At 46.6% G+C, this 13,391-nt stretch overlaps 1 protein-coding gene across 3 annotated transcripts in view; it reads right to left on the reverse strand.

The window, feature by feature from the left end:
• The window catches only part of Znf609 (zinc finger protein 609), a 147,803-nt gene that overhangs the window by 2,928 nt on the left and 131,484 nt on the right, over positions 1–13,391 (reverse strand). For 2 of the 3 annotated variants that reach the window (XM_059268129.1, XM_059268130.1), the window contains exons 4-8: positions 9,864–9,951; positions 6,210–8,550; positions 4,702–5,068; positions 1,071–1,246; positions 605–821 (exon numbers count right to left, since the gene is read on the reverse strand). In XM_059268129.1, the coding sequence (XP_059124112.1) occupies positions 605–821; positions 1,071–1,246; positions 4,702–5,068; positions 6,210–8,550; positions 9,864–9,951 (3,189 nt within the window). The remainder of the gene's footprint in view (positions 1–604; positions 822–1,070; positions 1,247–4,701; positions 5,069–6,209; positions 8,551–9,863; positions 9,952–13,391) is intronic. The other variant, XM_059268131.1, reaches the window with a different exon arrangement.

A 13,391-nucleotide genomic window follows, 5' to 3' on the forward strand; every position in this document is an offset into this window, starting at 1 on the left:
TGCTTCTTTTCAGCAGTGGAAACACCTGTTCCTACTCTGCTGAAGATGAAAGTTCCCAAGCTCCCAGGGAGGAAATACATGTAGGCCTACTGCAGGGGCTCTGGAACTCAGGACAAAGTGGACATTCCTTTGTGTTTTGTTTAAGACAGGGTCCATCTCACAAGAAGGCGAGTGAGCGAGCATGCCTGTGTGCGTTGCACACCTGAGTGTGTGGAGGTCACGGGACAACCTTGGGTGCCATTCCTCATGTGCTGTCTACCTTTTATTTAAGACAAGGTCTTTCACTGGCCTGGAACTTTGCCAAGTAGGCTAGGCTAGTGGGATCTGCCTGATTTTCCTCCCACCTAACCACTGTAGTTACAAGCACACACCACCACATCTGTCTTTTTACATGGGTTTTGAGGACTGAATTCAGGTCCCCACACTCACAAGGCAAGTGCTTTACCAAGTCATCTCACAGCCCTCCTTGAATTGATTTTTATGCTCCTGCTTCAACATCCCAAGTGGTGGGAATCATCTCAAATTACAAGTTTGAGGGGCCTTGCTACAGGTGCTACTAACTGAAAGGAAACCAAACCAGAGGTGATGAGGACAAGAGCCTTACCTGCGGCATAGGGTAGGCTGTACTGTGCTGGGAGCAAGGAGTAGCCCAAGTGATGGTGGTGGTGGGGTGTGGACATCAGGCGCTGGGAAGGGGAAGTGCGGGGCCGGTCGACATTCCTGTCACCACCTCCTGCTCCCCCAACACTGCTACAGCTGCCACCACCCCCAACTACCCCACAGCCTCCCCGATCTCTCTCCTGAGAACTTTTATCACTTATCTGGAAAGGAAAGGAAACACATAAAGGTACTATAATGAGATATATACACACTAGTGATCTAACCAGGGCCCTACATTATGAGTCTTAAAAATGCAGGGTATTTATAAATAAAGGGGGTGCTCCCATGGGGTCAATGTCAAGTCAGCCAAGCTGCACTGTCGTCAGAACCTGAACTTGCCCACTTCTCCCATGCTGTGGATCTTGATTTCTTGCTCTTTGGACAGGACCTGGGCTGCATGCCCCACTTACCGTGGGAGACTTGCTTTTGTAGTGACTGGCATGTTGCTGCAAGATGTCCAGGGCTTTGGACTCTGAGCTGGCTTTACAGCTCACGCTGGGGCTGGCACGTGCCTTGTCAGCATCCTCGCCACCTGAGACCTTGCTGCCATAGGGTGAGAAAGAGTAGCTGGAAGGCAAATAGGAACCTAGGGAAGGAGAGATGGAGCAGTCAAAGAACTGAGGCTGACAGAAGGAACCGCGCTAGTGAGTGTGGTCAGGCGGCATCAGCTCTTCGGCATCATCTGAGACACCTTCGACCACAGCATCTCTGGGAGGACACTCCTGGCTTCTGAACAAGCTCTACAGGAAGAACAGGTGAAGGGATACAGAATATGGCACTCAGTTTCCCACAGCTGACTTCTCAGATCTCCTATGGCTCCTGATGATGCTATCTTAGAGTCATATGATAAAGTTGAAAGATCAAAGGATTTAGTCAGACAGCCTTGGGCTGAATAACCCTGAATAAAGTGACAAGCTTTTTGAGTCTCAGTTTCTTTATCATCAGAATGAATGTATCAGCCATGCACGATGGCACACACATCTGTAATCCCAACAGTGCAGTTACAGAACTGTGGGGCAGAACTGTGAGTTAAATGTGAGCCTAGACAAGATCCTATCCCCCAAAACAAAACAAGGGCCATTGTGATGGCTCAGTGGGTAAAAACACTTGCTTCTAGGACTGATGACCTAAGTTTGATCCCACCACACAGTAGGGCAGAGGCAGGTACATCTATGTGAGGTTGAAGCCAGTCTGGTCCATATAGAGGGAGTTCCAAGCTAGCCAGGTTACATAGTGAGACTTTATTTTTCTTTATTTAAAAAAAGGGTGGTAGGCCAGTGTGGTGGTACATGCCTTTAATTCCAGCACTCCAGGGGCAGAGGCAGACAGAACTCTTTGAGTTCAATACCAGCCGGGTCTAGGGTCTACAGAGCGAGTTCCAGGACAGCCAAGGTTACACAGAAAGACCCTATTTTGGGGAGAAAAAAAAAAGATGAAAAAGGGGTGGTGGTGGTAGTGGTGTTGGAGTGGTGGTTCAGTGGTTAAGAACAATTATTCTTCCAGAGGATCTGGGTTCAATTCTTAGGACCCACATTAGGCAGCCATCTGTAACTCCAGCTCCAGGGGAGCTGATGTCCTCTTCTGGCCTCTGCAAACACTGTGCTTACATGCACCTATCACACACACATACTCATAAATCAACCTAAAAAAAAAAGATAGCAATACAAAAAGGTAACATGAGCTAGGTATAGTGCTCTACTCCCAGTACTTGGGAGACAAAAGTTAAGAGGACTGTTTCAAGGAGGCTAGCCTGCACTACAGTAAATTCTAGTTCAGAGTACGCAGCCAACAAACAAACAATGTGAACTTGAAGCACTGAGAAGGCCAAGGCAGGAAGATGAGTTCAAGGTCAGCCGGGGTTACATGGCCAGACTACGTCTCAAAACCAGTGAGGCTGGAGAGATGATTCAGTGGTTAAGAATACTTTGTTACTGTGAAGGACCCAGGCTGCATCTCTAACACCCACATGACAGCTCAGAGTGGTTTGTAACCCTAGTTCCAGGGGACCTAACACCTTTTCTGGCCTCCTTGGATACCAGGCATGCACAGAGCAGGCAAACACTCATACACATAAATAAAAAAAATCTTAAAACAAGACCCACAGAGGGCTCACTCAGTAGGCAAAGGCATCAGGTACCAAGGCTGACAACAAAGTTTGGTCCCTGAAACCAACATGGTAGAAGCAAAGACTATGGACCTATAATTCTAGCATTGTGAAGATACCCAGGAGAATCCCTGGGGCTCACTGCAAGTCAGTCTAGCATAATCAGTGAGCTCCAGGTTCAGTGAGAGATCCTGTTTCAAAAAATAAGTTGGAGAGCAGCTGAAGAAGACAAGTGACATTGACCTCTGACATATATGCATACATATGCATAAGAACACACACAAGCTGGGGGTGGTGGCATATGCATGTAATTCCAGTACTTAGGAGTAGAGGCAAGAAGAAAGAGGAGGAAAGTTGGAGGCTAGCCTACACCATATAGTTAATTATAGGCTAGCCAGGGCTACATAACAAGACCCTGTCTCAACTACAAAAATACCAGAGTAAGTAAAAAGGTGCATAAATCATTCAAGACAGTGCCTCAACCAATGGAACTCTTATTATTATTATTTTATTATTTTCTGAGACAGGGTTTCTCCGTGAGTTTTGGTGCCTGTCCTGGAGCTTGCTCTGTAGACCAGGCTGGCCTCGAACTCACAGGGATCCACCTGGTTCTGCCTCCCGAGTGCTGGGATTAAAGGCGTGTGCACCCGGCGGAACTCTTATTTTTATATAGATGGTAAGGTGTACCACAAGGGTGAGATGATCTCCTGTATCTGTTTGAAAAGCTTATTTGTGTTTAGAATTTATCCTATGATAATGCCAGCAGAATGTCAAGACTACCTGCTCCAGACGGCTGAGAGCTGTGAGTGCTCGGGCAGATCTAAATGGAAAACAGGGACAGAAGCTGAGGAGGGCAGGGCAGAGTAGGGCAGGCTGGATTCTAGATGTCCAGTCACACAGAAGGCATAAATTCTTGGGTACTGCAGCTCAGTCGAGTGGCTACAATCTCGAAAACCTATTACATATTTCATGCAGCGCCAAAGAGGAGAAGACAAAGCTGTACACGTGGGATGCCATTACCTGGACACTGAGTGTGTGTGCTGGAAGACTACATTATGGCCAGGCATGGTGGTACATGCTCGCCTTAATCCAGCACTCAGGAGAGAGGCAGGTGGAGCTGTCTGAGTTCGAGGCCAGCTTGTTCTACACAGTGAGTTCCAGGCCAGCCAGGGCTACAGAGTGAAATCCTGTCTCAGGAAAACAACAATAAGAAGCCCCCTCCCCAACCTCAAACCAACCAACGAAACAACAACAACAATCCTGAAGTTCCCTTCCACCCCAGAGGAATCCTACCGGGCTCTAGTGAGGAGAGTTGAATACAAACATTTTTTTCTAACAAGTTAAAAACATTAACCCTCGACCCACTGAGAACTCATTGTCAGCAGTGTAAGAACTAATTTTTCTCAAGCTGAACCTACTGGACATCCCCCCAGCTGACTTCAAACTGCTCTCTGCATCCCTGCCAGCTTTCTGATCTCCCAGCTGAGCAGAGCCTCAAAGATGAATGCCTGCGTTGTTCTGGTTTGAATCTTACGTGTCACATGTATTGCTCCTGCTGTATGAAGCTGTGAGGTCCTTGAGTGGAGGGAACTAGTCTCTTCTATTTCTTTAGTATTCCCCACAGTGCCTTGCATACAGCACAAATCAGAGTGCATGTCGAAAGAAATTCCAGCAGAGAGAAGCTGGCTGTGGTGCACAGGAGTTTTACCACTGATAATCGAGAAAAGCTGGAGCACAGGAGAGGTGGTGTTTCCGACTGTAATTAGGGTCATTTAAGGTTAGAGTGGCAACTTCATAGCAGGTGCACATTGAAAATAAAAGGACTGTCATCCAAGCCAGTCTCACTGACACTTAGAACCAAAGCAACAAAGCCCTGGATTGGAAATCTGCTCATCTCCCTTCCCCGAGAGCAGCAGAGCCAGCACTAGGTACTGTACCTGGGTAGTTCTGCATCATCACAGCAGGCATGCCCCGGTAGCTGGGGTGGTTGGGGTCATAGGACTGGCTGTAAGAGTAGCCGTGCATGTAGGGGATGTAGGACTGGTGCTGGGGCAGGGGGGAGGACACAGGCACATGGACACTTGGCCGGGGCTCCTTGCTTCCAAGGCGGGACTCCTCGGAGGCGGGTAGCTTGCACTCAGTACTTGTGCTCTCTTTCCCATCTTCCTTGGGAACAGAGTCCTTACTCCGACTCCTTTCCTCCTTTAATTTCCGGTCTCGCTCCTCTTTCCACCGATCATCCTCTGATTTGATGTCTGAGTACTTGGCAGGATAAACATATGTCCACATCCGGGGCTCTGTCTCCTGCAAAAACCACAGAACAAGTGCTGAGTAGTACACAAAGACCCTTTTCAAACCCAAGGTCCCAGCAGAAACACCAGAACAGAATATTACAGCACCCAAGGCAGAGTGACAGCTTGGCTTCTACCAATTTTGTTTGCAAAGACACTGTTAGTTCCAACACTGGGGAAGCAGTGAGTTCGAGCAGCCTAGTTTACAGAGAGTTCTAAGCCAGTAAGGAATACATAGTGAGACCCTGTCACTACAAAACAAAGCAAAACACTTTCTCAAGCCTAAGGAGACAAGATATGGGGAAGAAAAGGTACAGCCGTCAGTGGGTGCTCTTTATGGGAGTAAGACTTCTGGGGCAATGACTCCAGGAATAAGACAAGTTTCGTTTTGCAAAATTACCACTCTCCTCTTGTCAGGAAGGGTAGAACTAATAGCAAGAGTAAAGGGAAGACATTCTAAATCTCCTGAGTTAATATCTGCAACAGGTGTGGCTGTCTGCAGAGACCAGAAGAGAGCATTAGATTCCCAGGAGCTGGAGTTACAGGAGCTTCTAAGCCATCTGATGTGGGTATTAGGAAGTGAAGTTGGGTCTTCTGGAAGAACAGCAAGTACTCTTAACCACTGAGCCATCTCTGCAGCCCCATTAGTTTTAATTTTTAAATATTACTATTTATTTAGAGAACAGGACCTTGTTATGTAGTGCAGGCTGGCTTTCGACTTACTATGCAGCTCAGTGTGGCTAAAAACTCATGACAATCTGCCTTTAGCCTTCCAAGTACTAAGATTACAGGCATGTGCATCCTAGCTGACACCATAAAATCCTTTGTAAAGACATCTGTTAGCTGAATACTATATGCTTTCATCCCAAAGGAACTATACAGTGGAACATTGGGCTGGGAGTCAGGATGCCTAGGTTCTTGTCCTGGCTCTGCTTGTGAAGGCTCAACCAACTCTAGACAAAACAAACGGTCTCATTAGTCCTTCTTTCCCATTTAAGGGAAAAATACCCTTTCAACATGAAAATGTACAGAATTCCTAAAATTATACAACTCTCCTGCTAATCTAATTCTATGGCACCCTTACACAAGACAGTGCTGATCTGCGGGGCCAGAAAGTTGATTAGTGTTTCTACTTCCTGACACACAGCAGTTACCTGTCGGTACCAGAGTATTGGATCCACCTCTGCCTGTCGGCCACACTCAGTGCCTGTCTTAGCCTCAGAGGCCTCCTTGCCTAGGTGGCTGGCCTCACCCAGCTTCCCTTTTAGGCCTTCAGGGGCCTGGCCGGGGAGTTTTGATGAGTCATCTAATTTGGGAATGATGACGGACTTGGCAGGATCAGCTCCTGACTCCTTGGCTTTGCCTGGCCCTGACTTCACCAAGTCTGTCAAGCTGGGAGCCTTGGTGAGAGTTGGTGGAATTGACGGCTTCTGCTTCCACTCTTCCTTGAGTGATGCCTCCCGCTCTTTCAGGCCCATCTCTGCCTTCTTGTCCAGTCCCCGCTGCTGCTGCTCCAAGCTCTGCCGTTTCTGCTGTTCTTCATACTGCTGTCGGTAAGCTGAGTTGGTGCTCAAGAGGTGGGTGTGGTAACTCTGGTCGCTGTAGCCGTATGGAGGCACGTAGGCATACTGGTTGTAGTACAGGGACTGCATGTACATGTTGGGCCGTTGCTGGATGACAGAGGGCTGCTGACTGGAACTGTTCAGTTCAGGTTTCTTTTCCTCACAGACATCATTCTTCACTTTCCCTTCTATGCTCTCGGGCTCCTCATCCTTTTTTGTCTTGAGGGCCTGGCCCTCCATTCCTGACTGGCTGCTGGAGTTGAGAGCCCCTGGGCTGGACTGTGCATAACCTGGAGAGTAGTAACTTTCAAAGCCTTGATAATATGGTGAGTCTTTGCTCTGCGGCTGAGGGGGGAAAAGTGTTTTCTTAGCCCCTTCTTTAACCAGCTGGTCAGGGTCCTTGGACTTGACAGTGTCCACCTTGCCCTCCCCATCCTCCCCAGCATCCGAGATGTCAGAATAGGCAGGACTATTGGTTTTGACTGAACTGACTTCAGCACCGTTCTGGGTCACTACGTGCAGGGGAGTGAGGGGTTGGGTTGGGGTGGTACTATCTAGGCGGCTGCTGCCTCCAATTGAAGGGCTGGGGGCATTGTCTGTAAAACTGTAAATCTTATCAGCTTCAGCCTTGATACTCGCTAACCGGCTTTGGTGGGAGTCTGAGGAGCCATTCAGAAGCCCCTCCATTTTTATTCCATCCCCTGACGATTCTCTGAACGGGCTTTTACCTTCTTCTGCTCGGCACACCTTCCCAGGGGTCAGAGGACTTTCAAGTTCCTTTGATGATTCCTTCTTTTTTTTGTCTTTCTTTTTCTTGTCCTTGGCAGGGGTCAAGGCAGGGTTGACTGTGAAAGGCTCCCCCATAACGGTGGGCTTGGGCTGAATGGGCTTGAGTTGGGGGCTGTTGGGCATTGCTTGGACCACTGTGGTGGTCAAGCCTGAGGAGGAGCCAGGGCTTGCTGCTGTGAAGGTGGCCGTCTGGAAAGTGTAGATCTGTTGTGGGGGTATGGCAGGGGCAATGGGCCGGGCTGACTTTAAGCTCTTGGATGGAATCTTTTCAGGTTTCAAACTGGAGGGCTTTTTACATTTTTCTTTTTCCACACACTTCCTGTCCAAAGAGTCGAAGGCATCATTGCTTGTTTCATCCATTACTGCGGGTCCATCATCAGAACCATCATTGGATAAGGCCCCAAGGTCTGTGTCTCCCTCCCCACTCAGTTTTTTCTTACAGAGGCCTTTTGTGCTGAATTTGCTTGCAGGGGAAGGGCTATGGGGCTCAACAAGCCGAACTTTGGGGGTAGCTGAGCGGGCAGGGGACAAGGATCCTTTCTGTGAGACAGAGGCACCATTGCAGCTGCTGAGGTCTGCATGGAGGGTGGGCTCTTCTCCATACTCACTGTCTCCGTCGGCTTCCGGTTTGCTGTCATCGTCCGTGTGGGCATGAGCTTGGTGGTACTTAAGTCCATTAATGTGCTTGTACTTTTTGTTGCAGTTTGGGTGGGGACAGTCAATCAGGACTGGGGAGGGACAATTTCTGTCCACAACACTGGGTTCCACCTTGGTCCCAGGGAGTGGCCCGGTGGCTGAGCCCATGGAATTTGTGCGGACACGTTTGCTTCCTTTGGAGTCCTCTGAGCTAGAATTCAGTTCCATATCTGAAAGAGGTTTGTTTTTCCGCTTATTAGCTGAGGAAGGGCTGGCCTTGACATCCTCCGAGGTGCTGCTAGCTGGGGGGCGATGCTCTGAGGAGTTCTGGCTGCCCCGGCGGCCTTTGCTGTTGGCTCCTGCTCGGGTTTTGCTGTTGTTGCTGGTCCCTTTGCTGTCAGAGGCTGCGGCTGTCTCACTGACAGGCGTGTTACTGTTGGGACGCATGCGCTTGCCTCGTCCTCGACCGTTACGCATTTCCAAGTCACTGGTGGGGGAGTCACAGAACCTTGGCAAAGGACAAACAGGACAGGATATTAATAAGGGGAAAACATCTTTGTTTTAATGAGCCAGGGCCTCCCGGCAAGAGTCACTACACTTAGCTTTGCTTTTTTGAAGCCCAGGCTGGTATGGAACTCAATAAGTAGTCCAAGTTGGCCTCCATTTTACAGGATCCTTACACCATTCTCTTGACCTCCTAGGATGCCATTTGCATACTATCCCTGGATCATTCCGTCATATTTTAGGCTTCTCAAGCCCTAGCACACTGAGTAATAACATTAGGAATAAGGTATAAAGAGACATTGAAATATTAGTGATTTTTATTGTATTTCTATTTATTTATTTACTTTTATTTTTATTTTTTAGTTTTCGAGACAGGGTTTCCTCTGTGTACTTTTGGTGCCTGTCCTGGAGCTCACTCTGTAGACCAGGCTGGCCTCGAACTCACAGAGATCCACCTGGCTCTGCCTCCCAAGTGCTGCGATTAAAGGTATGCGCCACTGCCGCCCAGGCTGTATCTTTATTTTTGTTATGCTTTTGAGAGTGAATTCCTAAGCCTCATGCAATGCCCCGGCCCCCAAATGTTAATCTTATCACACACATTTTGGAAACAAGGTATGTAACCTAATTTAGCCTCAAACTCCCTATGTAGCTAAAACTGGCTTTGAACTCCTGATCTTCTGTATCTGCCAAGGGCTGGAATTACAGGTACATAGCACTATGGCTGGTTTGAAATGTTAATTTAAAAATCAAACTGGGGGCTGGAGAGATGGCTCAGTGGTTAAGAGCATTGGCTGCTCTTCCAGAGGTCCTGAGTTCAAGTTCCAACAACTACATGGTGGTGGCTCACCATGTAATCTCATCTGTAATGAGATCTGGTGTCCTCTTCTGGCCTGCAGGCATACATGCAGGCAGAATACTATATACATAATAAATAAATTTTGAAAAAACAAATTAAAAAAATAAAAATCAAACTGCAACTTGAAAATAAGGCCAGGAATAGTGACTGAGACCAACACCTGTAATCCCAGCATCTAGAAGGCTGGGTTTGAGGCAGCCTGGCCTATACAGTGAGTTCCAAGACTGGGTAACAGAATGAACCCTTGTCCCCAGGAGGAAGGAAGGCAAGGAGGGAGGGAGGGAAGAAAAGTGGATATAACCCGTGTGGTGGCTCAAGCTAGTGAGGAGCCTTGAGTTGGAGAAGGCTCAGGAGGGTTCAGTCTGAGGCCAAATGGGCCAACTCTAGTAAGATAAAGTAACGATTCATTAATTATGTGGAGGGATCAGACTAATATAAACTAGACATCTGTATGTGCTCACCTTGGGGGTGCCCAATCATGCCTTGTGCAGTCAAGAAGTGTACCTACGTATGTCTTGTTCCTCCATGTCACATTTACCACCAACATCCCTGGAAAAAAAAAAAAAGAAAGAAAGAAAGTAGTATGGATGAGACGAATTTGCTGGCCACTGCAAAGAATATTCTTTTTTGTTTTTTTGAGACAGGGTTTCTCTGTGTAGTTTTGGTGCTTGTCCTGAATCTCGCTCTGTAGACCCAGGCTGGCATCGAACTCAAAGATCCACCTGGCTCTGGCTCTGCCTCCCGAGTGCTGGGATTAAAGGCGTGCTCAACCACCGCCCGGCTACAAAGAATATTCTTCATCTAAGCAGCTCTCTGACTTCTGTGAAAGTTTAGTGGTGCTTCAGTAGCAGAATAGTTCCATGGGAATTGCCTATGGGTGGACAATAGTTCAAAGATTTCCTAGCCTGATCAAGACATTTTTTATTTTTATGAACAGATCTCATGGATCTCAGGCTATCCTTGAATTTGCTATATAACTGAGGATGACCTTGAGCTTCTAAGCGTCCTTCCACTACCTCTGAGTGTTGGGATTACAGGAAGGTCCCCACACACCCAGATTTATGTAGTGCTCAGAACTGAACTCATGGCTTTGCTCATACTGGACAAGCATTCTACTGACTGATGAGCTACACCTTCTGCCCTCCCATGTTTTTGTTAAGACAGTGTCTTGCTATATAGTCCAGGCTAGCCTCAAACTCTATCTAGCCAAGGATAGCTTTGAACTCTTAATCCTTCTGTCCCTTCTTACTGAGTGCTGGGCTTCTATGTATGTGCCACCATGCCTTACTTAATGTATTTATTTTAACTAAATTCAAATATTTCAGTGCATGATTTAATCAGAATTTATACATTTTTTTGGGTGTACAGCTTAGGTTGTTTGGTACATTTTTACTTCAGTACATTAAAAAAAAAAAAAAAAAAAAAAAAAAAAGGCTAATTTTTGCCCAGCGGTGGTGTCGCATGCCTTTAATCCTAGCACTTGGGAGGCAGAGCCAGGCAGATCTCTGAGTTCGAGGCCAGCCCAGTCTACAGAGTGAGATCCAGGACAGGCACCAAAACTACACAGAGAAACCCTGTCTCGGGGAAAAACAACAACAACAACAACAACAAAAAACACCCAAAACAAAACAAACAAACAAACAAGGGCTAATTTTTATCATGTTTAATTATGTGTCTATGAGTGTGTCTGTGCACGTGACTGCAAGTGCCCGATGAAGCCTTGGGTGCTGGGAACTGAACTTGGGTCCTCTAGAAGAGCAGTATGTTCTTTCTCTTAACCACTGTGCTTTCTCTCCAGCCTCACTCTTAAATGATGTCACAATAAATATCTTGACATGCTGTTCATTTTATTCAAGATGAATTGGAGGACAGGGATGTGGCTCACTTGGCAGAGTGCTTGTCTAGCACACAATACCCTAGCTCAATCTCTAATACCATATAAAGCTGGGTATTGCAGCAGAAGCCTAAAACCAAAGCACTTGGAAGATGGTTTTAGAGCAATTTCAGTTCAAAGTCATCCTCAGTTACATAGCTAGCTCAAGGATAGCCTAGGACACACGACACCCTGTTCTCCATCCCATCCCCCCAAAAGGGAAAAGGGGCTTTTGAACACGTGACATAACAATATTCCTCAATTCAAAGAGTATTAAAAATCCCGAACACTGAAATTTGAGCATGGTAGTGCACACACCATGGTGGTGACACTTGTGGGGTGGAGGCAGGATGATCGGGGAGTTCAAGGCCAGCCTCATCTACAGAGCGAGTTCTAGGACAGCCAGGGCTACACAGAGAAACTATCTTGAAAACAAAACAAAACAAAACAAAAAGAGAGAGAATAAGAGAGGGAGCACGTGTGCCCACGTGAGCTAGGGATGTAGCTCAGTGGTACAGTGCTTCCCTGGCACAAACAGCCCTGGATATGATTCCTAGTTCTTCAAAAGGGAAAATGAACACAGAGAGAGAGAGGGAGGGAGGGAGGGAGGGAAGGAGGGAGAGAGGGAGAGAGAGAGAGAGAGAGAGAGAGAGAGAGAGAGAGAGAGAGAGAGAGAGAGAGAGAGAGAGGAGAGGAGACTGAGACACTCCATGTGCTGATCTGGAAAGACTATATACAGGAAAGACAGTAGCAGTAGTGTGTGGAACAGTCCGACGTAGTGGTATCATTTAAGGAAGAGTATATATTTTTCACTATGTATTTATTTGGAGAGAGAGGGTACACATGGTGTACATGGAGAGGACTGAGGACAATTTGCAGCAATCAGTTCTCTCATTCTATCACGTAGGTCCTGTGGATCAAACACAGGTCACCAGGCTTGGTGGCAGGCATCTTTACCCACTGAGAAATCCTGCAGGAAAATCCTTGAATGTTTCTAAGTAAGGAACCTGAAGGTTAATGAACAATGACAGGAGGGATACTTCATTAAAAAAAAGAAACAAAAACATTCATTTATTTGTGTGTGTCTGCATATGCTAGAGTGTGCATTTGGAGGTCACAGAATAAGTCAAGGGAGCTAGTTCTCTTTCCACTACTAGTTCTAGGGATCAAACCCAGGCTGGCCATGAATTCCCAATCATCTTACCCCCGCCTCTGAGTCCTGGAATTACACTATTTCCTCCCATTGACAATTAGGTTGTTCCATTCTTCTCTTATTACAAATAAACAGCAAAATATATCTTTGAATAAATGATTCAGGTTTGTTTAACACAAATATGTCTGTAAGATAAATATAAGTAAAATTGCTAATCACAGGACGTGTTTATTGGGAGTTTAAAAAAAAATACTGCCAAATTGCTTCAGAGAGAATGTGCTCATTTACATATCCCTCAGTACTACATGGCATGTGTGATGTGACACTTAGGAGCTGGGAGCCAAACTCAGGTCCTCTGCAAGAGCAGCACGTGCTCCTAACAGCTGAGCCCCACTATTCTCTTTCTTAATTGTAACTTTTAATATCCCGGAGTAAAGTCTCCATAACATGATCAGTTATTTCCTCGGCGGGTCATTGACTGGTGGTGGCAGTTAATGATATGTAGAAATTATTTACTTTTGCATTGTTATGTTTATTAACTTTTTATGGTTTCTGAGTTAATTGTTTGTTTTTGAGACAAACTCATACTTGTCTACTATATAGCCAAGAAGTAACGGATAACCTTGAATTTATCCTCCTGTCTCTACCTGCAAGTGCAGAAATTATAGGCATGTGCCACTACAATCCAATGTTGGAGATCAGAATAAATAAAAACATAATTTAAAAAAAAGGAGAAAGAAAGCTGGGTGTGGTAGTGCATGCCTTTAATCTCAGCACTTGAGAGGCAGAGACTGGAGGAGTTCTGTGAGTTCTAGGACAGCCAGGGCTATGTAGAGAGACCTTTTCCCCCAACCCCCACTGAAGCAGCAGCAGTAGTAGTAGTTTGGGCTGCTGACAAGATGGCTAAGTGAGTAAAGGCACTTGCTGTCAAGCCTGAGAATCTGAGCTCATGCCCTGGGACCC

The sequence above is a fragment of the Peromyscus eremicus genome, chromosome 7 (assembly GCF_949786415.1).
Source record: "Peromyscus eremicus chromosome 7, PerEre_H2_v1, whole genome shotgun sequence".
NCBI classification, from domain to species: domain Eukaryota; kingdom Metazoa; phylum Chordata; class Mammalia; order Rodentia; family Cricetidae; genus Peromyscus; species Peromyscus eremicus.